This window comes from Petaurus breviceps, unplaced genomic scaffold (genome assembly GCF_028583685.1).
Source record: "Petaurus breviceps papuanus isolate PSGF00001 unplaced genomic scaffold, PetGlider_PUasm1.0 38, whole genome shotgun sequence".
Lineage (NCBI taxonomy): Eukaryota > Metazoa > Chordata > Mammalia > Diprotodontia > Petauridae > Petaurus > Petaurus breviceps.
Window position 1 is genome coordinate 64967622 of NW_027186304.1, and position 25735 is coordinate 64993356.

At 37.9% G+C, this 25735-nt stretch overlaps 1 protein-coding gene and 1 non-coding gene across 3 annotated transcripts in view; one reads left to right on the top strand and one right to left on the bottom strand.

Annotated features, from left to right (window-relative positions):
- The window catches only part of LOC138170563 (short-chain dehydrogenase/reductase family 16C member 6-like), a 49902-nt gene that overhangs the window by 9645 nt on the left and 14522 nt on the right, over positions 1–25735 (bottom strand). For both annotated transcript variants that reach the window (XM_069099969.1, XM_069099968.1), the window contains exons 3-5: positions 4777–4908; positions 3646–3745; positions 664–808 (exon numbers count right to left, since the gene is read on the bottom strand). In XM_069099969.1, coding sequence (XP_068956070.1) covers positions 664–808; positions 3646–3745; positions 4777–4908 — 377 coding nt within the window. The remainder of the gene's footprint in view (positions 1–663; positions 809–3645; positions 3746–4776; positions 4909–25735) is intronic.
- Positions 14096–14214, top strand: LOC138170762 (small nucleolar RNA SNORA17). The gene has a single exon (XR_011170738.1). It is a non-coding gene; the product is annotated as a small nucleolar RNA SNORA17 (small nucleolar RNA).

A 25735-nucleotide genomic window follows, 5' to 3' on the forward strand; every position in this document is an offset into this window, starting at 1 on the left:
ATAGATAGATAGATAGATAGATAGATAGATAGATAGATAGATAGATAGAATAGAATCAATTGTCTAAGGAGGAACTGGGTTCAAATTCTGGCTTTGCCACTTAATGTCTATGTCATTTTGGGCAAAGTCATTTAAAGTCTCTGGTCCTTAGTTTTCTCTCTTCAAAAATGAGTGGGTTGGACTCCATTACCCCTAAGGTCCTTCTAGTTCCTAGTCTATGATTGTATGATTAATCCTAAGGTGGCTGAGCCTGGTAAAGTACACAGAAGGTCAGTACACAGATGGCATTTTTCCCTAGTTGTAATTCCTGAAAGATAACACATGGAGTGGTTGTAATCTGTAATGGAGGAAGGAGTACCCACTCTGATGAAATTATGGATGCCTGAAGTATTAAAAGGAGTCCAGATGACTGTTTTTTTTAAACCAAGAATCCTAGAACTGGAAGGAACCTTAGAGATCATTTGGTCCAACACTTTTACAGATGAAGAAACTGAGGTCTATAGAGGTGAAGTGACTTGTCCAGAGTTACTCAGCTAGTTAGTGGAAGGCCAGGGACTCTAATACAGGCTGTCTATTCATCCTTTGGAATGTACCAGCTTGCCTCTGTCATGGTACCATGTGAAATATGTAAAGATTCTTACAAAAATAAAATCATCCTCTTACTTGGTTGAACAACCATCAAACATTCCAGTTTTGATGAAATATGGGCAGACAATGGTGGTTTTAATTCCATCTTTCTTTAGTTTTCTCAATTCAAAATAAATAGCTTCTGCAAATCCAAATGCTGCAAATTTACTTGCACAATAATCTGAAATATAGAAAAGATGACAATAGTATTATTAACAGAATTTTGACATTATTTCCTGGAACTGTTCTTTTTTAACTCAAAGTTTACCTGAAGTAGTGGATCTTCTTTAGAACTGTGACATCATAACCATGGAATGAAGAATCACAGAATTTTGGAGATGGGAGGAACCTCAAAGATCCTTTTGTACAAGTTGGGACACAAGTATGCATGCCCTCTACAATAATCCTGACAAGTGGCTATCCAGCCTCCTCTTGAAGATTTCCTGGGATTTGATATCTACCTTCAGAAGTATCCTTATTTCAATTTCAGATATTCCTAACCATTTGAAAGTTTTCTTTTATATCAAGCTGAAAGCTGCCTCTCAGTGACCCATCGCTCCTACTTTTGTCCTCTGAAGCCAGGAAGAATCCAACTAACTCCTCTTAATAAGATGTTCCATAGCCATCTTAAACTCAGCAAGCTCCCAAACTGGAATCATCTTTCTTCCCAAACCTCCCCTCTTCCTGACTTTCCTGTTAATGTCAAGGGCACCACCGTCTTCCTAGTCACCCAGGCTCACAATCTAGATATCATTCTTGATTCTTCACTTTTTCTCCTCTCTGCTCCTCTTCCCATATCTAATCCATTGCCAAATTTTGTCAATTCTAACATGTGTCATGCATGCTTCTTCCCCCCCCTCTAATTCCATCACTAATCTAGTCCAGGTCTTCCTCATTTCATTCCTGGACTACATGCAATAGCCTTCTGTTTGGTCTCCCTGCCTAGTCTCTCCCCACTCCAATCATTCAGCTATCAAATTAATCTTCCAAGACCATTAGTCTGATCATGACACTTTCCTAGTCAAAAACTCTCTGTTGCCTCCAAAGTCAAATATAAAAATCTCTCTCTCTCTCTCTCTCTCTCTCTCTCTCTCTCTCTCTCTCTCTCTCTCTCAAAACTCACTATAACCTGACCTTTTCCTACCTTCCCATTTATTTTATACGTTACTTCTCCACCCCACCCCACATCCCTCCAGCCACAAATTCTGTAATTCATGGACACTGGCTTCCTTGCTGCTTTTCAAACAAGAAACTCCATCTTCTGACTGGGCATTTTCATTGACTGTCCCCCATGCCTAGAATTCTTTCCCTCTTCGTTTCCACCTCCTGGCCTCCCTGGTTTCCTTCAAATCCCAGCTAAAATCCTACCTTCTACAAGAAACCTTTACATATCACCTTTAATGATAGTGCCTTCTCTCTGTTTATTATCTCCAATTTATGCTGTATATATCTTGTTTGTACATAGTTATTTGGTTGTTGTATTCTCCATTAAGCTGTGACCTCCTTGAGAGCAGGGACTTTTTTTTTTACCTTTTTTTTTGTATACCTGGCACATAGCAGATGCTCTAACATGTTCCTCTTCTCCAGGGTATGTCTCTCTCTCTCTCTCTCTCTCTCTCTCTCTCTCTGTATATATATATATATATATATATATATATAATATATATATATCTATATCTATATATATAATATATATATATATATCCCCAGTTTTTTTTTCTACCATTCCTCATAGAATGTGCTCTCTTATCATTTGTCAGCATGATCACTCTCCTCTGGATATTCTCCCATTTGTCTTCCTAAAATGTGCCCTTACTGGCTACTTTTTTGCTGTCGTTTGGCTGTCATTTGATCATTCCCCTAGTTTTTGATAGAATTAACTGTATTGTTATCTATATTTCTCTAGTTTATTCTCAAAGATATCATGAAATATTGTCAAAAGCCTTGCAAAAAACTAGATAAACTATATCTGTGAAATGCTACTGATTAGATATCAATATTATACTACTTTCACAAAAGGAAATTTAGTTCAATTCAAGCCATTGTATTAGCTACTGGAAGTACACAGGAAAAACAATGAAACTGCTCCTTCCCTGAAGAAGTTTATATTCTACTGGATAATGTTAGTCTGATATACCCTATACTTGATGAAGTTAGCTCTTGGAGATCATCATTTCTCTTTCCAAGTGTTCAGTTCTTTAATAATGTATAGATAATGTTTTTCCAAAACTTGGGCTCCACTGACTTTCCTTTCAGAACTTCAAAGTTCTTTTCATGCTATGATGAGGAGCAGGATATCAATAGAGATTTCATTATTTTTATCCAATAATTGTTGATACAAAAAAAGGTTAAAATAGCAGTAGATGTGATTGAATAATATGAGGTTTACCAACATGTGTAGGTTTATATCATTCAAATTTCCATTCTATTAAGGGTTCTCATGTACAATATCCTCGACAAGTGGCATTCAACTGTGCCTGAAATTAATTCTTTTGCCTCCTTCCATTAATTTGGACACATTATATTGAGGGTGCTTTAGGCAGAATAGATGAAATAAAGGATGCTTCTCTAAGACCAGAATATGACCTAGTAGCTTTAAGCTTGCATCTATTCTGAACCTTCTTTCTTAGCTCATACCAGAATGCTTCTTACCTTTTATTCTCCCTGAAAAGTACCATTAGCTCATCTTAGAATAAAACATACTTTAAAATTTGTTTTAAAAAAATAAAGCATTCCTTGTCCCCTGGAAATTTCTAATATTAAGTAAATGCTAAAAACCAAACAACCAAATGTTTTCCTAAAGTTTGATTTTTTAAAAATAAAAGCAAGCATGTAAGTTATAATCTTTTCTTTTTAAGCAATCCCATATCAACACTGACAGGAGACAGAGAGGGATTAATTTATATAGAACATAGATTAATTCAAATTCGTTAAGGATATTTTCTTATAAATTTAACCAGGATCCAACCTGCAGGGTCCATTTTGCCCTGGACCAGGTCAACAGCATAAAATACTTACCCACTAGTCCATTTATGCCAGCTAGTCCAGCTACACTTGAAATGCAGACTAGGTGACCATGGTTAGCAGCTATCATGGCAGGAAGGAAAGCTCTGTAAGTCTAAGAGACATAAGTAGACAACCTCAACATTTTATGAATTCATTCCACTAATATTGACTTCCTAGTGTGTGCTAAGATCTATGCTATGCACTATGGCAGATACAAAGAAATGTGGACCCTGCCCTCAAAAAACTTTCAGTGTAGTCAAATGTTCATTAAATAGTACAAAATTAATAATAAAAATGAAGTTTTTACTAATAGAATCAATGGAGCATTTTAGGTTTGTATTTTCATTATAGAAAATGACCATTAATTTTCCAGTCTCCTAGAGTCATTTGGACTTTGGATACTCTTGTGACAATTTAATATCCCTTCCTCTTTCCCAAATCTAAACAAAGACGCAACAAAAATAGAAAAATAGGCAAAATGAGGGAAAACACACTTCAGGAAGGTAACTTTCATTGGGAAAAAAATGACTCTCTAATTTGGTCAAGTGATTTGGAATAGTTGGCTACAAAATATTTTCAACTATTTTAGTAGAATTCATTTATTCTTTCATTGAAAATTATAGTGACACCTTCCCATCTTTGCAAATAGAGTATTTATTCTGTGTTTTAACTATTTCTATTTGTTGCCAAAGGGCAGCATGTACATACAAACACAAATGTATATCATATATGTATGTGTATGCACATACACACACTCCCTCTTTTGTGTTGTCATAGACTTTCTGACCAGCATCTATCTCCCTGTCATTCAGTAAAATCTCTCAGATATTTTCTTTCACACAATATCTGTTATAAATGCAGTCCATTTTTTTGACCAGGGAATTTCTACTCAGTCTAAAAAGACATGACCGAACTAGAGGGAGTTGGAAAAGGAAATCATGTTTGGGACCAGACCAGAAGAGCTTTGTAGTATGAAGATGAAGTAAAGTAAGTCTGCAGGAGACCAAACCAGATCACTAATAATTGGTCTGTCAATCCAACTGTATCTGTATTAGATTTTTCATAAATGAATGGATATAAACAGATATTTAGATAAATACAATTAACTATTCAATCTTTACACTTAAAAAGAAAATAGTTTACCCAGAAATGAGCAAGGGTGTTTACAAGAAAACATTTTTCCACATTGTCATCTGAAGTCTCAAGGAATGTTTTTCCTGTTACAATTCCAGCATTGTTGATGAGGATGGTAACATCACCAACTTCTTTTTTAACCTGAGTAGGAGAAAACCCCAAATAATTTATATAATCTGTAATCTTTGGATTTTGTTGTTCCAATACTTTTTCATTTTGCTACACAGTGACCATGTATCTCAGGATCAACATGCAGAACTCATGATCTTCCCCCCCTTCCAAGACTCTGTTCTGCTAAAACTCCTTGACATGCCACCCTGCTATGAGCCATTCCTCTAACTCATAGTTATAGGACAGAAGTCATAAGGCTTTGCTACATACCCCTAGGTTCAAGGTACTCTTTCTATCTACACTCTTAAAACTATAGCTCACAAGTCTCCAGTAATCCATTTACCTTTCATAGCTAGCTAGTAGATACAATTAAGTCATGGCAAAGGTGTTAACTGAGATGACATTGTAAAAGCAAAGTAAACTTGGGGCACATTCTCTCCCAACTAAACATAGCATTGGTTGGAAGAGAGGGAACTCAAAGAGTTTTGTTTTTTTTTCCAGGCTGGGCCCAGCGGGCACTTTTATTGGCTCTGTATGTGTCATAGTACAGAGTGTCATAGGTTTTGTGATTAGCATCTGTCTCCCTGTTGGACTTTTCCGTCAGATCTCTGAACAGGCACCTTCTTTTCTGCTCTGCTCCTCCATTTCAGTTTCCTTTTGTCAGGGACTGTATTTCTTTTTTGTGTTTCTATCCTTAATGGTTAGCACAGAACCTGTCTTAGTAGATGCTTAATAAATAATTTAGGTGCTTAATAGTTGAGGAAAACAAAGAATAAATAGTAGTTGTTTCACAAATGTTTATCGACTAACTGACTTCATCAACTACATGGAGAGGAATGAATTAATCAAGGGTCTCCTGATCAACTCTCCTCTCTCCCAGGGCACCTATTTCTACTGAAGGTATAACCAGTTTTCTAGTCTCCCGGGTTTGTAATCTTAAAGTTATCCCAATTTCTTACCTCCCATATATCTAAACAATTGGTAAGACTTGCTATGTCTACCTGCAAAGATGATTTGTCATATATTGTTTCTTTTCTCTATTCACACAGCTGCCACCTTAGTTCAAATCCACCTGAACTATTGCAATGACTTTTTTTTAATTTAACATTTTATTTCCAAATCGTAATATATGGTGTACACTTAATGAACATACATTGAAATAAATAAGATTGAATTGAATTAAGTTGAATTGAATATCTACCGTAGGTGAGAATGCTACCAGCTGTCCTGATTAGTATAATGACTTCTTAATTTGTCTGCTAGCCTTATGTCCCTTGTCACTTCAATCCATCCTCCACAGAGCTGTGAAAGTGATTTACTTTAATGCAAGTCAGGGCCAATCCTACTTGCCTACTCAATAAAATCATCACTCTATTGTCTCTAGTATCCAGTATGAGCTCACCTGTCAGCATTTTAAAACTCATCATAATCTGGCCCCAATCTATCTTTCCAGTTTCAATATATATTATTCATTTGTTTTTCACTCTTAGGTCCACCCAAATTAGCATCTTCTCTCTTTCTCATATACATGAAGCTACATATCCTATTTTGTTGTTTTCCAGCTGTTTTTTGGTCATGTCCAACTCTTTGTGACGCTGTTTTGGGGTTTTCTTGGCAAAGATACTAGAGTGGTTTGCCATTTCCTTCTCTAGCTCACTTTTACCGATGACAAAACTGAGGCAAGCAAGGTTAAGTGACTTGTCCAGGGTTACACAACTAGTAAGTGTCTGAGGTTGGATTTGAACTCAGATCCTCTTGACTCCAGGAAGAGTATTTTATCCATTGTGCCATCTAGCTGCCCTGGGTAGGAGCCATTTTTTTACTTTTTCTTTGAATTCTCAGTGCTGACTACAGTTTTTGGCAGATAATGAGAGCTTAATAAATGCTTATTGATTGATTGATTGATTGATTCCCCCCAATTGTTAGTGCCCTTACTTTCTAAATACCTTGCATTTATTTTATATTTTTTTCTGTATATATAACATATACTTTATATATGTGTTATATATATATATGTATATATATATATACACATATGCATACACACAGACACACACACATAAATATACACATGTATTTGTTATCTTCCTTAAGAAAATGTAAGATCTTTGAGAACAGGGGTTATTTCTTTTTTGGTCTTTGTATCTCCGGCCCTTAATTCAGTGCCTGGCACTGGTGCTGATTGACTAGTTCAGTTAGAAAATGACGATTTCATTGTCTATCTAAGGATGCACCAGTTTAGCAATTTATAATAATACTTTTAGAAAAAAATTATGTTATGCATTACGATACACTATCCCTTATATGTTAGTGCAGCAAGCTAGGTGGCACAGTGGATACAGCACCAGATTTGGAGTAAGGAAGATTCATTTCCCTGTGTTCAAATCTGGCCTCTAACACTTAACTAGCTAGTAAGATCTTGGGCAAGTCACTTAACCTTGTTTGGTTCAGTTTTCTCATCTCTAAAATGATCTGGAGAAGAAAATGGCAAACTGCTCCAATATCTTTGCCAAGAAAACCCCAAATGAGGTCATGAAGAGTTGGACATGCCTGAAAAACCATATAGACAATAAATTAAGAAGATCTGGGCTCAAGTCTTGCCTCAGACACCTATCTAAATGGCTGTATGATTTTGTCAGTTCACTTACCTTATCAATGTCTTAGGAAACACTAGGATTAAAAATGTGCATAGCATGGACAGATCTTCATTGATAAAGTTATTTTCTTCATTGGGAGTTCCCTATACCAGTGAAATCACAAGTCTAATAAAAACAAAATACACACACACACACATACACACTAAACTTTATATAACTAAATTGTTAGTAAACCAAACAAAAATGTTCTACTTATGTTTTCTTTAGGAAATGAACTAATATAACAATTTTTCTCTCACATAATGACACATCCAATATTTATTTGTCACATTCCCCTTCAATCATTTTAGCCAATCGAATAGGTGTAAAATGATATTAAGTTTGTTTTAATTTGCATTTCTTTAATCAAGAATAATTTAGAATATTTCTTTATATTACTATAAATTGTTTTGATTTCTTCATTGGAAAACTGCTTGTTCATATCCTTTGACCATTTATCAACTGGGGAATGACTTATATTCTTGTATATTTGACAAAATTCATTATATATTTGAGGTACGAGACCTTTATCTGAGAAACTGCCTGTACATACCCCCCCCCAATTTTTTGCTTTCCTTCTGATCTTGGCTACATTTGTTTTATTTGTACAAAACCCTTTAAATTTAATGTAACGGAAATTATTAATTTTATACCTAACCTTGCTTTCTACCTCTTGTTTATTCATTAATTGTTTGCATATCTGTACTATGATTGTTCATCATCAAGGCTCTTAGAGGTATTGTTAAAGGCTATCACCAGACAGGCAATTCTTTCTATCAGGAACCCTGTCACTGTCACTTATCATCTACCTCTTTTGGTCTTAGGTTATAGGAGTCTATTGTCCTGAGACATACACCCCAAATCTATTGCTTTGTCAGGTCAATCTGCTGTTAAACTCTTAGAATGTGAGAGCAGGAAGGAACCTTGGAGACCATCCAGTCTTGGGGTTCTTATCTTGGAGTCAGTAAACTTGTTTTATTTAATTTTTAAAATATTTTGATGATGACTTCAATATAATAGGTTTTCATTGTAGTCATATGCATTTTATTTTATATATTTTAAACCATTATTCTGAAGAGTCCATACTCTTCATCAGCCTGCTAAAAAGGTCTCGTCTATGATACAAAAAGGTTAAGAACTTCTATCATACTATCTACTGATGTTTTTCCATATCAAATCTTACCTGATATGTAGCTCTCTACTTATAGGACAGCATGGCTACAACTTGTGACTCATGGGAAAAATAAAATGAAAAGAAGCAACTTGTTATGTGAGATATTATAGGTATTACTCAGAGGTATTATTCCAACTACCTCTCAAGGAAGAAGGCCTGGGATTTAATATAGTTTTATGGGGTTGCATAGCCAAGATATAAAAGTTGCCATACTGACATAAAATTATTATTATGAATAAAAATACCTTATTGGGGGAGGTGATTTTGGACTAGATGACATTGATATTTTTCTTCTAGTCCTAATGAGCTATGACTGTATTATTTTATAAATGCTAAGAGTTAGACTTAGTTGAGAATGAAAGCAAACTTGAAGCTTGGTTGACTATAGGGTTTCTTTATTGTAGTTTGGCAAGTGGCCAGAAGTTGCTTTGGGTATATATATATATATGTATATATATATATGAATCTGTAAGTTTGTGCACATGCCCCTTCAGAATGCCACTTCTTACTATTTATCAGCTCCTGATTTCCTCAAGGATGTTAAATAATGCACTATTTGCCAGCCTTAAAGTACTACATAGGTATTAACTGTGGTTATTATTGGGCAGCTAGGTGGCACAGTGGATAGAGTACTAGGCCATGCAATCAGGGTGACCTGAGTTTAAACCTCAGACATGTATGAGCTGTGTGACCCTGGGCAAGTCATTTAACTGTGTTTGCCTCAGTTCCTCCTCTGTAAAATGAGCTGGAGAAGGAAATGGCAAACTGCTCCACTATCTTTGCCAAGAAAATTCCAAATGGGGTCCTGTAGAGTTGGATGTTACTGAAAAAGGACAAAACAACAAATGGTTGTTATGATTGGCAATGTTTTTTGGACCAGATATATGATTACATTGGTAAAGGAAACTCTCATTGAGGAAGTCTTCTATACCGATGTAAGTTAGCACCTGCCCTGTAATGTATAACCTGAGAGTTACTTGAAGTACTAAGAGGTTAAAGTGACTTGCCCATGGTCACATAGACTGAAGGTACTGGAAGTGGGATTTGAGCCCAGGTCTTCCTTCTGCTAGGCTCAGATAGCTAACTTCTCTATCACTCTGATTCTTATATTGTTATTATTGGGATGTCAGTGGTTTCTTTGATTTTTGATTGAGACATCTTTGAATTCCAGGTTTGTTGTGACTTGAAGGAATTGAGGTAAGGTAGAAAGAAGATGGATAAAAATGATAAGTAATTTGATTTTGGAAAGGTGGTAGATTTTAGGTTGTCTACCAGAGGTTTACATGTGAGGGAGAGGGGCAAGAAGAAAATACATTAGGAGATACAGTGTTTGACACTGACATTTGCGTTTTTTGTCAGAAGTTTCTAATGACAAGAGAAATTCCCATAAGAAAGAAGAACTTGGGAGAATCTATAGAAGTTTTTATTGAAATGAAGAGGAATACAGTAAATTTCAGTTGACTTAGAATCAAAGAATCTGAGTTAAGATCTGGGCATTATTATTAATTATTTTTATGACCTTGGACAAGTCCTATAACCTCTATGAACTTTAGCTTCCTCCTCTGTAAGATGCAAGTAATTTTTATACTATAGGCCTCACAGGATAGTTTTGGAAGATCAAATGACACAATGGAAAGTGAGGGAATAATCATTTATATAACACCTATTATGTACCAGGCACTGTGCTAAGTGTGCTAAGCTAACATTTCACAAATATTAACTAGTTAAATCCTCGCAACAACCCTGCGAGAGAAGTGCAATTATTATTCCAATTTTGCAGTTGAGTAAACTGAGGAAAACAAAGGTTAAATGACTTGCCAGGGTAACATAGCCAGTAAGTGTCTGAGGCCAGATTTGAATGTAGGTCTTCTTGATTATAGGCTTAGTGTTTCATCCACTGTTCTGCCTCTATGTGCTTTATGATTATAAAGCATTCTAGAAAATAATCTATTATCCATAATTACATTAATTCACTGTTGGTTAGATTCAACAAATATTCATTTTCCTACTCAAGGATAGGATACTCTTCCTTCTAGGACTTTAAGACACACTTCCATCCCCAGAGATTTTCTGTCTGACACTGCAGAATGTCTTTTTCTGGTCCCTCCCCCAAATCCAAAATCATCAGCCTCACTCTCTCTAGAATCATTGAAGTCCAGTGGCAAGACAAAAGTCAGGATGACTGGTGATGGCCCAGTTTGCTATAGATGACCTTGGTGTCTTTGATGTCTAACTAAGCTCTAAGCATTCCACAAAACACAGTGAATAGAGCACTGGCCCTGGAGTCAGGAGGACCTGAGTTCAAATCCTGCCTCAGACACTTGACACAACTATTAGCCCTATGACTTTGGGCAAGTCAACCCCAATTGCCCTCCAAAAAGCAAAAAAAACAAGCATTTCACAAAACCAGCTTCAGCTGCCTTCACAGCCATTGGAGCAAATTATTCTTATCTTCCCATTCCTCCAGGGGAAGTTTTTAAATGTTTGGAGGTAGATATCCCCATAATTCACTAACAAGAAGCCTGTTGGTTACCTTCAATATGTTTTAGCCCATCTGTTGAGATTTCATCAGGGTGTGGCCATTGGGTATGCTGAAGGTTCTTGGAGCAGCAGGTGAGAGTTCAGTGAAAGGTGGACATCAAAGGTAGATGAGCAGCCCTGAAAAGGTCTAAGCAAGCCCTCACACTAAAGATGCTAGTCCTCCTTGAACATCCCAACCTCAAACAGTAGGGACAGAAATGAGATATCACAAAGAGAGGTTGGTACTTTGGACTGCATTAAGAGAAGTAAAACATAAGGAGATGATAATCCTGCTATAGGATACCCTTGCTAAACCATGTCTGCATTATGATGTTTGGATCTAGATGCCACATTTTAGGAGAATGTTTGGAGAAGGGCAGCTAGGGATGGTCCATGTTATGTGAAGATCAGTTGAATAAAAAAAGGGATATTTAGCTTAGAGAAGAGAAGACTTATTGAGGAAGAACTATCAAATGGAAGAGAACTTGGAATTTTGTTTGGTTGTGAAGGACAGAAGCAGGAGTGATAGGTGTAAGCTGAAAAAAGAGAAAAATGTTATAAAGAAGAACTTCATGACAATTAGGGCTTCACCAAAGTAGAATCTTTCCTTTTGCTTGAGGCATCCAAGTAAAACCTGGATGATGACTTTTGGGATATGCTGTGAAAGGAATTCTTTCTTCCTTTAATTTTTAGCAATGTGTTGGACAGGATGGACACTGAGGTCTCTTCTGACTCTGAGATATTTAAATAAAGAACAGAATCCTTTTATGGCAGCAAGCTTGTCATACCCATTCTTAAGCTGAAAGCAGTGCCCTGACATCTCTTAGAATGCACTCCTGAAGCTCAAAGCTGTGGCTTAATGTAATAACACTGGTAGAAGGCCTCCACCTGCTCTGAGACATTCAGGTTGTTACCATGTTTTGTTCTTTGGATACATAGCCGTAGGTTCTGACTACCAGGTGCATTGGGCACATGGTCTCAGGTTCTGTCTACCAGGCACTGGAGGGAGCACTTTTGCCTTTGTGAATCTAGGCTCTCTTGGCTTATATATTCCTTTTACCCATCCACAATTAGGGTACCTGTGTGAGGAGGATGAGGATTAAGTAGATATACCTTTTATTTCAGGGTGGGTCTGTTGCAACAAAGACTAATGGAAAATATAATAGATTCTTAGTGAGGTAGGCCATAATACTTCACAGTCCACAGGCTTACTCTCTGATTGAGAATCATTATGCAATCAGAAAGGTATCTATCATCCATTTGGAAGATTAGTATTCATTACATAATCTGTTGAATTTCTGGTTTTGGGTGGCCCAATCTTCTACTCCCAGGTACTCACCAGGTATACAATTAAACCTAGCTTGTCATTTATATGTAGCTTTGGCTGCCCAAATAATGTTTTGCTCTGGGAGGTATTCAATTCATTTCATTAGGTATCAATGGCTGGGAGTCATTGTGTAAAAGGATAGTGATAAGAAAGAACTGGGATTTGAAACCATAGTTTGTAGAAAGGGGTATTTTCTTGGGGGAGGGGTTGAATACATTTAGTCATTATTGTATATTGACAAGTAAGAGCAAGTACACCACCTGGATCCGCAGTTTAAGAAGTGCTGAAGGAGTCTCAAATGAAAAAGTTTAAGAAGCCCAGAAGGAAGGAAAGTGGAGATCATGCAATACAATGATCATCTGAAGGATGTTTAACTTAGAGAAGAAAAGAATTAAGGGGATATGTTATAGGCATCTTAAAATATTTAAAATGCTGTCCTGTGAAACATGGTTTAGATTTATTTTTGCTTGGTCCTGAAGGGAAAAATAGGAGCAATGGGTGGAGATTGCAGTGTCAGATTTTGAAGGAAATGTCAAAAAAGTGTAATAGGCTGCTTCAGGAGGTCATGGGTTCTTCATCAGTGGAAATCTTTGTATGGAAACTGGATGACTTATATGAACTGATGCAGAGTGAAGTAAGCAGAACCAGGATAACAATTTATACAATAACAATAACACCACAAAGACAAACTACTTTGAAAGCTTTAAGAACTATGACCATTCTTGGTTCCAGAGGACTTATGCTGAAATAGGCTATCCATCGCAGAGAACTGAAGGATTTAGGGTGCAGGATGAGAAATAGATATTTTGTATACAGCCACAAAGGGAATTTGTTTTGCATATATATGTATAAATATATGGTATATAATATATGTACAAAAGTAAGATACTGAAGATCACTTGGCAAGATAAGGTACCAGACACTGAAGTCCTTACTAAAACTAAACTGCCAAGCATGCAAACTCTGCTTCAGAGAGCACAACTCTGATAGGCTGGCCATGTTGTTTGAATGCAAAATATATGCTTGCCAAAAAGACTGTTTTGTGGAGAACTCACACAGGGCAAGCATTTACATGCTAGTAAAAGAAGTGATACAAGGACACTCTCAAAGTTTCTCTCAAGAACTTTGGAATTGATAGTGTGACATGGGAGACACTGGCACAGGACTGCTCAGCATGGTGTGCCCACATCAGAGAAGGTGCTGTGCTCTATGAGCAAAGCAGAATTGAAGCAGCTCAAAGGAAATGCAGGATGCACAAATTTGGAGATTCCACCCAAAATGTTCACATGGACTCTTTGTGCCCAACCTGTGGTAGAGCATTCTGAACTCCTATTGGTCTGATCAGCCAGTCAGACACATTGAAATGTAACTTTTGTATAGTGATGTTTTAGTCCTCTTTGAGAACAAAGGACAACAATCAATGTGTATATGTATATATTTGTTAGAAGACATTTTTTTTTCATTTTATTTAATTTTTCCCAATGGGGTAGGGGACTGAAGGGAGAAAAATAGATTTTTGTTAATTAAAATTAATTTAATTGGGGTATGCTACAGATGTAAAATGTCGCATGCCCTTTCAGATGAAGTTGTTGTATTATATTTGTGCAGCAAGGTGGCATAGAGGATAGAGTGCTGGTCCTGGAGTCAGGAAGACCTGAGTTCAAATCCACCCTCAGACACTAGTTATGTGACCCTAGCAAATCAATTAACCCTGTTTGCCTTAGTTTCCTCATCTGTAAAATGAGCTGAAGAACGAAATAGCAAGGGGGGGGTGGAGTCAAGATGGTGGAGTAGAAACAGAACTTCCTCAGGGCTCCGGCTCCCATCTCCTCCAATTCATGTAAAAGGTGACTCTGAACAAACTATGGAGCTACAGAACCCACAAAATGACACAGAGAAGCTAACTTCCTGTTGAGGACAACCCTGTAGGCCGGCAGGAAGTGGCCAGCACAGCGCTCTGGGAACTGAGCCTAGCCCTGCACGAGTTCTAAGGTTTTAGCCTCAGGGTGGGTCTGAACAGCTGCCGACTGGAGGGACTTCATATCATCAGTAGCTGTGGTGGTTTCCAGAATTATCAAACCATAGATGCTAAGGACAAAGTGAGGGGTCAGTGCAGTGTGGACTTTGGGATCCAGTAGTTTGAGAGTGTGGTCAGCCATTGCCCTCTGGGTAAGAAGCAGCTGAGGTGCAGTGGCTGTGCAGCTGCCACCACTTCAGCTCCTAATCTGCAGATTGTAAGGGGACCAAGTGAACAGGCAGAGAGATAATTGCTCTTGCTTTAACCTGCTTGGATCTGGATTGCAGTCTAGGGTGGAGGTCCTGGGGTGTGCGACCAGCTTGCCAGAGCATGTGGAGGCTTCAGAGAGGGCACCCAATTAATACCTTTGGCAGATGAGAAAATTCCAGTGTTTGAGATGAAGCTCCCCTGTCTAGTAGCAGAGTCCTACTGTGGCAAAAAGCCCAAAAGTCAAGTAATTGAGTGGCAACATGATCAGGCAAAGTAAGCAAAGCAAATAGAACAACCCAACCTTATACTCCTATTTTAGGGACAGAAAGGATCAAAGCATGGAACAGGAGGAAGACAGTGAAGTCAGAACTCCTGCACCAAAAGCTTCCAAGAAAAATACGAGCTATTTACAGGCCATAGGGGACCTTAAGAAGGATTTTGAAAACCAAATAAGAAAAGTGGAGGAAAAGCTGGGAAGAGAAATGAGAATGATGCAAGAAAGTTATGAAATGAGAGTCGTCAACCTGACTGAAGAAAATAACACCTTAAAAAATAGACTAACTCAAATGGCAAAAGAGGCTCAAAAAGAAAATGAGGAGAAGAATACCTTAAAAAGCTGAATTTGCCAGATGGAAAAAGAATCTCAGAAGCTCACTGAAGAGAATCATTCCTTCAGAATTAGATTGAAGCAAATGGAAGCTAGTGAGTTTATGAGAAATCAAGATAGTATTAAAAAGATCCAAACAAATGAAAAAATAGAAGGCAATGTGAAATATCTCATTGGGAAAACTACCGACCTGGAAAATAGATCCAGGAGAGATAATTTAAAAATTATGGACTACCTGAAAGCCATGATAAAAAAAAGAACCTACAAATCATTCTTCAAGAAATTCTCAAGGAAAATTGCCCTGATGTTTTAGAACCAGAGGGCAAAATAGAGGTTGAAAGAATCCACCAATCACCTCCTGAAAAAGATCCCCAAAAGAAAACTCCTAGGAATATTATAGCCAGTTTCCAGAGTTCCCAGATCAAGGAGAACATATTACAAGGATCCAGGAAGAAACTATTTGAATACTGTGGAAACACAATCAGGATAACACAGCATCTGGCAGCTTCTACACTGAGGGATCAAAGGGCTTGGAATATGATATTCCAGAGGTCAAAGGAGCTGGGATTAAAACCAAGAATCACATACCCAGCAAAACTGAGTATCATGTTTTAGGGTAAAAATATGGTAATTCAATGGAATAGAGGACTTTTGAGCATTCTTGATGAAAAACCCAGAGTTGAATAGAACATTTGACATTCAGATACAAGAAGCAAGAGAAGCATGAGAAGGTAAACAAAGAAAAGAAATCATAAGGAACTTATCAAAGTTGACCTATTTACATCCCTACATGGAAAAATAATAATTGTAACTTATGAAACTTTTCTCAGTATGAGAATAGCTGAAGGGAATAGAAATGTATACACACATACATATCTATGTCTATATAGGAGCATATATGGGCATATGAATACATATGTGAATGTGTGTATATATGTACAGGTATACATATATATATATATATATATATATATATATGTGGGCATAGGACCAATTGAATAGGAAAGGATGATACTTAAAAGGTGAAATTAAGAGGTGAGAGAGAAATATAATGAGAGGAGATGGGTAGAGACAGAATGGGGTAAACTATCTCATATAGAAGAGGCAAGGAAAAATGGTCACAATAGAGGGGAAGAACAGGGAGGCAAAAGGGAATGGGTCAACCTTATTCTCATTGAATTTGGCTTAGGGAGGGAATAGCATACACACTAAATAGGGTATCTCACTCTACAGGAGAGTAGAGGGGAAGGGGATGACAGGGGGGATGATGCAAGGGAGGGTAGGCTGGGGGTAGAGGGAAGTTGGAAGCACCCACTTTTGAAAAGGGACAGGATCAAAGTAGAGAATAGAACAAGTGGGAGGTGGGATAGGAGGAAGGGAAATATAGGCAGTCTTTTACAATATATCCACTATGGAAATGTTTTGCATAGCTACACATGTACAACCTATATTGAATTGCTTCTCTTCCCAGTAAGGGTGGGTGACAAGGGAGGAAGGGAATAAATCTGGAATTCAAAGCTTTAAAATAAAATGTTTAATATAAATGTAAATATATATATATATATACTATTAATATTATTTTACATGTAACTGGGAAATAAGATATACAGGCACTGGGGCATAGAAATCTACAGTGCCCTACTGGAAAGTCGGAGGGGGTATGGGAGAAGATATGGGAGAGAACAGATTGGAGGAGGGGATATCCAATGGGATAAATATTTTGGGGTGGTGGGTAGGGGGAAAAACGGGGAGAAAATTTGTAACTCAAAATCTTGTGGAAATGAATGATGTAAACTAGAAGTTAATAAAGCATTAAAAAAAATAGCAAACCATTCCAGTATCTTTGTGAAGAAAAACCCCAAAATATGCCACAAAGAATCAGATATGACTGAAAATGACTAAACAGTAAATAATTATTTTACTACATTTAAAGAGACCCCTCATGAAGTGGGAGTAATCTGTAAATATATGCAACGTAAAAAACAAACCATATCACTGAAATTGAATGTGTTCCCCCTTGTCTCTTCCCTAAAGAAACTGGATAATCAATTCAAGGGTCTTGTGGAGGGGAATTTTGTTCAGATACTCATTGGACTAGATGAACTTTGGGAGCCCCTTACTACTATGACATTCAGTGTCTACAAAAATAGCATATTTTCTGTCATATGACACTGTCTTAGAAATGTAAAGAGATCCTCATTCCTACAGGTATTCAAGTGCATGAATTGGATGAGGATTGGTATAGATAGTATTTGTGTTTCAGTGAGTGGATGGACCTGATGACCTCTGGGGTCCCTATTCTGAATCTATGATTCTGTGAAAGAGTAATGCTGTTTTTGATAAGATAATATTAAAAAAAACCTACTTACAAATAAATATTTACCTCATTACTTCAAGGGTCTATAACAAACCTAATCATTCTTCTAATGTTATAACTTTTCAAATACTTGAAGATAGATATCATATCTCCTTAAGTCTTTTTCTCCATCTCTAGTTCCTTAAGTTGACCCTCATATGGCACAATTTTAAGGCCCTTCACCATCCTGGTCACACTCCTCCACATGATGACTAGTGCAGAGTTCAACAGGATTATATCACCTTCTTCATTTATCAGTTTATGCCAGAAACAAAAGTATAGTCATCATTGCTAGAACTGGAGAACTTCTCTCCCATCTAATGTTCCCTTCCATATACTCTGTATATATCTTGCCTGTTTTTGTACATATTATTCCCCCTGTTAGAATGTAAGCTCCTGGATTTGTTGTCTAAGTGCTTAGCTCAGGTCTTGGCCTCTGGAATATCATATTCCAAGCCTTCGATCCCTTAGTGTAGAAACTGCTATATCTTGTGTTATCCTGACTGTGTTTCCACAATACTCAAATTGTTTCTTCTTGACAGCTTGTAATATTTTCTCCTTGACCTGGGAATTCTGGAATTTGGCTATGATATTCCTAAGAGTTTTCTTTTTGCGATCTTTTTCAAGAGGCGATTGGTGAATTCTTTCAATTTCTATTTGAACCTCTGGTTCTAGAATATCAGGGCAATTTTCCTTGAGAATTTCTTGAAGGATGATTCCTAGTCTCATTTTTGATCATGGCTTTCAGGTAGTAAATAATTTTAAAATTATCTCTCCTGGATCTATTTTCCAGGTCAGTGATTTTTCCAGTGAGATATTTCACATTGCCTTCTCTTTTTTAATTTGTTTGCATATGTTTTATAGTATGTTGATTTCTCATAAAGTCATTAGCTTCAATTTGCTCCAATCTAATTTTGAAGGAATTATTCTCTTCAGTGAGTTTTTGAAATTCCTTTTCTATCTGGGCAATTTTGCTTTTTAAGACATTCTTCTCCTCATTGGCTTTTTGGGCCTCTTTTGCCATTTGACTTAGTCTATTTTTTAAGGTGTTATTTTCTTCAGTATTTTTTGGGGGTATTCTTTAGCATGCTGTTGACTTGCTTTTCATGATTTTCTTGCATCATTCTCAATTCTCTTCCCAATTTTTCCTCCACTTCTCTTACTTGATTTTCAAAATCCTTCTTGAGCCCCTCCATGGCCTATAACCAATTTATAGTTTTCTTGGAAGCTTTTGATGCAGGAGTTTTGACTTTGTTGACTTCTTCTAGTTCCATGTTTTGATACTTTTTTTTTGCTTTTTGGAGGGCTATTGGGGTTAAGTGACTTGCCCAAGGTCACACAGCTAGTTGTTGTGTTACATGTCTGAGGCCGAATGTGAACTCAGGTCCTCCTGACTCCAGGGCTGGTGCTCTATTCACTGCATCACCTAGCCGCCCCATGTTTTGATCCTTTTTGTTCCCAAAAAAGGATTCTATGATCTGTTTTTGCTTCCTCATCTTGCCAGCCAATTACTTGATTTTTGACCTCTTTGCATGGTAGAACTCTGCTTCCATAGTGGAGAGAGATGTGTCCCTAGTTGTTGGGGTTTTTGCAAATGTTTTCAGAGCTATGAGGAGGGTACCCTCTCTACAGTCACCATAAGCTCTGGCACACTCGCCACACACCCCAGGACCACCACCTAAGAATGTGATCCAGATCCAAGCAGGTCAAAGCAAGAGCAATTACCCTCTGAATGGTTACTTGTTCCCCCTATGGTCTGCAGGCCAGGATCTCTGGAGGCAGCCAAATGGCAGCAGCTACAGCTGCCACGCCCTGCCACCTCTTGCCCTGGGGGTAGGGGCTGGAACATGCTCTTCTGTCACCCATTTCCAACAGAGTTCCCAACTGACCTTTTACTTTCTCTTTGGCATTTATGAGTTGAGAAGTCTGGAAACCTCCACAGCTGCTGGTGCTTCACTCTCCTGAAGTCTGCTCTGGCCAGTCTGTGTCACTGGTTGGGGCCACCCCAGGTCTCAGGCTGCGTGGCTCATGCGGGACTGCACTGTATTCCCAGTTTGATGTGATAGACCCTTCCTGTGGGCCTGCCAGGCTGCCTTCCATGGGGGATTTGTTTCTCTTTGTCACTTTGTGGGTATTGTAGCTCTAAAATTTGTTTAGAGTCATATTTTACAGGTATTCAAGGTGGCTCATGCCAAGGTCCTGCCTCTACTCCACCATCTTGCTGGAAAAGTTTAGCTGAGGTCTTGGTATGGAGCAAATGTTTAATGAATGCTTGTTGCCAGTTTGCCTGATGTAAGACTAGAATCTTTGCCTTTAGACAACACTTTTGAGAATCAGGGCTCTAAAGCAATATAAATGGCACTTTTGGAGAAGATAGTGAATGTAAGTCCTTGAAGAAAAGAGGTAGATCACAGGGAGAATCTGTGGTGAAAAGGAAAGAGCAGTCTTCAGGAAGTGAGAAGCTCCCTTGACTCCAGTTTGGTCTTGGCCATTGATTGGCTATGTTGCCTTGGACAAGTCACTGTATCTTATTGGGTTTTACTTTCCTCATTTGTTTGATAAAATTTTTGGCTTTCCTCATCTCCACAAACCCTTTTAGTTCAAAAATCTATGATTCTAAATGGCAGTGGAGTCAGGAATCATCACTGGATTGGACAGAGAAGGATTGTGGTAGCCATTCAGTTTGTCTGCATTTCAGCCATAAACGGAGGACAGGTGACTGATGACCTTTGTGAGTGTTGATATATAATGTCCCAGAGCATAGGGAACAATGTCCTGTGACTAAATCTCATGTGACATAATTTCTGGGGGAAAGTCATTTATTATAGCTCCCTAGATTCAAATCAATTTGGAAAAAACAAAATTAAAACCAATGATATCAGATTACTAGATGGTAAATGATTAAGGAAATAAGAAATACTTTAGACAAAAATGTATCAGACTGGAGAGACTAGAAGTGACCTTAGATATCCTCTAACATAGGGATTCTTAGGTGTGTGTGTGTGTGTGTTGTGTGTGTGTGTGTGTGTGTGTGTGTGATGAACTCATTTGTTCTCAAGATCCTTTCTCAGAATAATGTTTTTAAATGCATAAAACAAAAACACACAGCATTGGAAAGAAAGGTTAGTAAAAGAAAGATTATAAAAAGGTGAAAATAAAGATAATTTTTTCCCATCCAAGTTCTGGACCCCCTGAAATCTATCTGTCCCTTGGTGGACACCCCAAGTTAAGAACCTCTGTTTTAATCCAACTCCATTATTTTATAGTTGAGTAAACTGAGTTCTAAAGAGGTAAAGTGACTTGCTTAAGGCCAAATCTCAAGACCCAAGATTTGTTGCTTAGTCCTTGACTCCAAAACCAACCCTCTTTCCCTTAAACTGTGCTGCCTTTCACATAAAGCATTAAGCAAATTATGTATACATATACACACATATGTGTATGTGTGTGTGTGTATATATGTGTGTGTCTCTCTCTCTCTCTATATATATATATATATACTCAAGAACTGATTTTTAAGATTCCTTTTTTGGAGTAAGCAGCAAATTGCTAACTCTCCCATATTCACCTTCAGATGACCAAGCAACCAACCATAAAACAATGCCCCAGAACAAATCCTGAAACAGTGGACCCAGTAGAAAGATGGGGTGGAGTGGATTTTTTAGCCCAGGATACTTGGAGGACCAGCAAGAAAGGTCCATTTCACTCAGGTAAAAGGGGAGCACATTCTAGGACGGAAAGTGTCCCAGCAAGCCCCACCTCAGCAAACCAGTGGGAGATCCTAAGCTCCAGTGTGGTAGAGCAGGCATATATCAACATCAGAACTGCCATGTGCCTTAGCACAGCCAGGGGTACCTGCAGACTCCAGCTCTAAGAACCACCATGTGCTCAGCTACAGCCTCAGGTGGGCAGGCACTCTGTCACGGCTGGGTCTCCAAGTGCTTCAGCATTGTCTCAGGTGGGTGTCTTACAGAAACTGGCACTCCATGTGCTTTGGTGTAGCTCCAGGCAGGTAGATGTCCTTTAGGGGCCAGAACTCCATGTGCTTCAGTGTAGCCCTCCAGGAAAATGCAAATGAACCCTCACCAAACCTCATCACATGCTAGACACTCCCATTAGAACCCCAGCTGGGCACCAGGTAAGCTGCCAGACCCCTAGTGCCTCCAGCAGCACCAGCCAATGTCCACCCCACCCCACAGCACAGAGTCAGACACGAGGGTTCCTCATGCATCTCAGGGCAACATCAGCACAGCACCAGGTAAACACCCAGGGTCCACAGCCACTGGTACAAGAAGCTGGAGAAAGTGTCCCCTCCACCCTGGGAACAGAGTTTGAATTTAAAAGAAAGGAAAAAGGCCCAAAAAAGGGGGGGTCAGTGGAGTGGAGAGGGAAAGGATGAGCAGAAAACAACAAAAAAAGAATCTGATCATAGATAGTTATTATGGTGACAGGGAAGACCAAGACACACTCAGAAGAAGACAACAATGTCAAAACACCTATGGGCAAAACCCCAAAGAAAAATGGGAAGTCATCTCAAGCTCAGAAAGAACTAATGGAAGAGCTCAAAAAGAAGCTTAAAATCAGATGAGAGAGGTAGAAGAAAAATGGGGAAAAGAAATGAGAGTGACACAAGAGAATCATGAAAAAAGAGCCAACAGCTTGGAAAAATGCTAGAAAACTGACCAGATGGAAAATACAAAAATCCACTGAAGAAAACAACTCCTTAAAGAGTACAATCAGCCAAATGGAAAAGAAAGTACAAAAGTGAATTGAGGAAAACAACATCTTAAAAGTTAGAATTGGGCAAGTGGAAGTTAATGACTCTATGAGACACCATGAATCAATCAAAGAAATTAAAAAGAATGAAAAAATGGAAGAAAATGTAAAATGCCTAACGTGTAAAACAATGGATTGGAAAATAGATCCAGGAGAGACAATATCAGAATCATTTGACTACCTGAAAGCCATGATTAAAAAGAAGACCTGGACAGCCTCTTTCAAGAAATTATTAAGGAAAACTGCCCTGATGTCCTGGAACCAGAGGGCAGAATAGGTGTTGAAGGAATCTACTGATTGCCTAAGGAAAGAGATCCCAACATAAAAACACTAAGGAACATTATAACCAAATTTCAGAACTATCAGGTCAAAGAAAAAAATGCCGTTAAGTGAGCAAGAGGAAAATTCAAGTATTGGGGAGTCACAATCAGGATCACGTAGGACTTGGCATCTGTAACATTAAAGGATTGGAGGTCATGGAACATTTCCAGAGGGTAAAGGTGCTAGGACTGCAACCATGAATCACTTACCCAGCAAAATTAAACATAATACATCAAGGGAAAAATGGTCATTCAACAAAATAGAAAGATTTCAAACCTTCATAAGGAAAAGACTAGAACTAAACCAAAAATTTGACCTCCAATATCAAGACTCAAGAGAGGTATAAACTATTAAAAAGGGAAAAGAAAACTGAAGGGATTCAATAGAGCTAAACTGTTTATATCCTTACATGGGAAGAGGATACTTGTAACTCTTAAAAATTGTATCACTAACAGTACAGATAGAAGGAATAAACATATACAAAGGGTATGGGTGTAACATGTATTGGAAGGAATGTTATTAATAAATAAGGGATGAGAAATATGAGTAAAATGGGTGCAGAAGGAAGGGAGAGGTAGAATGCGGGTAAACTATCTCACATGAAGAGACAAGAGAGATTTATTACAATGGAGGGGAAGATGGGTGGGAAGGTAATGGGCATTGCTTGAATCTTACTCTCATCATTATTGGCTCAAAGAAAGAATAATATACATAAGTAGATAAATATAGAAATCTATTTTACGTGACAGGGAAATAGGAAGGGAGGAGATTAAGTAAAGGGAATGGGGACTGACAGAAGGGAGGGCAGATCAGGGGAGGTGGTAGACAGAAGCAAAATAGTGGAGAGATGGGAAAGGGTGAGAGGAGAAACAGGACAAACAGGAAGAAGAATAGAATGGAAGGAAACACACAGGTTGTAATCATAATGGTGAATGTGAATTGGATGAATTCTCCCATAAAATGGAAGTGGATAGAAGAGTGGATCAAAAACCAGTATTTTACAATATGTTTATTGCAAGAAACATAGTTGAAGCAGAAAGACACACACAGAGCACTTGTATAAACTGATGCAAAATGAAATGTGCAGAACCAGGAAAATGCTATACACAGTATCAACAACATCATGTGATCATCAACTATGAATCACTCAACTTTTCTCAGTAACACAAAAAGCTATCTGCATCCAGATAAAGAACTGATTGAGTCTGAATTCAGATTGAAGCATATTTTTTTTCACTTAATTTATTCTTTGTTAATGCTCTAAAAAAAGCTTTGGATCTTTTTTTTCTTCCACAACCATTATGAATATGGAAATATATTTTACATGATTGCACATGTACGAACTATAAATATATATACACATATACATATATGCATATATGTATATATACTAGTCTAATAACTGCCTACCATTTTCAGAAGAGGGGAGGGAAAGGAGGGAGAAAAATTTGGAACTCAAAATCTTGTAAAAATTAATTCTAAAAATTTTCTTGATTTTTATATAGTAAAATCCTATTTTTATAGTATTCTACATAGTGTATAGAAAAATAAAATACTATTTAAAACAAAAACAATTCCTTTTTCCTGAATTATCTTCCCACTAGAGAGTCTGACAAAAATATGCCCTTCATATTTTGAGGAATTGAAGTCAGAGAACAGTCATGCATTTTCTTGGTTCCCTTCAATGGTTCTGGAGCATGTATCTTATAGGGTGGTAGGATGGCTCAGAGCCCTGGTTCAGGTTACTTCTTCCTCTGAGAGAGCACAACTTTAAAATGAGATCTAAAAAAAATGGGTATATCTACTTAGCCCCATAATTCCACTTAGGCTCACACCCTTAGAGTCATTCTGTATTCCTCACTATCTCTCACTCCTCCCATATCCAAGCAGTTGCCAAAGCCTGTTGATTTCACCTTTACAATGTCTCTCCAAAATGCCCTCTTTTCTCCTCTGACACTGCCACCACTTTGGTGCAATTCCTCAACACCTTGAACCTTGATTATTGTAACAGTTGCTGGCTTGCCTCCAGTCTCTCCCAACTCCAATCCATTCTCCATTCAGCCACCAAAGTTATTTTCCTAAAGTTCAAGTCTGATCATGTAGCAATACACTCCAGTCACATTGTATTACTTCTAAGATCTAATATAAAATGCTCTGTTTGGCATCAAAGCCTTTTTACTACCTAGTCCTCTCCTACCTTTTCAGTATTCTTATACCTTACTCCCCCATACATACTCTTTGATCTGGTGACACTGACCTCCTGACTGTTCCATGAACAACACCATCTTGTTCTGTCTCTCTGCTCTGGCCATTATCTTGGGTTTCCCCATTGCCTGGTAAGTTCTTCCTCCTCTTTTGTGACTACTGACTCCTCTACTACAAGATGATATTGTTCAGTTTCTCAGCTCCAGGCATTTTCTGTGGCTTTCTCCCATTGCCTGGAATGCTCTCTTTCCTTACTACTGACACTTTCCATTCAGTCCCAACTAATATACCACCTTCTACAGACAACTTTCTCCAACCTGTCTTAGTTCCACTGCCTTCCCTCTCTTAATAAATTCCTGTTTATCTTGTCTATAGCTTGCTTTGGATATACTTGTTTTGATGTTGTCTTGAAGTGCCCACAAGAAATTATACACTAAAGCCCTCTTAAATCTGCTAGAGGGGACCCCTACTAGGTTCCTTGGAAATTACCTAATAGGCCCCAATAGTAAAGAAATGTTTCACCTGTGTTGCTAGAAACATGCCACAGATTCCCACGGATTCAGGTCTGTTTTGCTTCAATAGGAATAATACTGAGAATGTTTTGATTCAATAAGAATAATACTGAGAAAGCTTCGCTTCAATAGAAACAATGCTAAAGACATTGCACCCCCTTAGAAACATATTCTGTTGCTAGCAACCACATTTTCTATA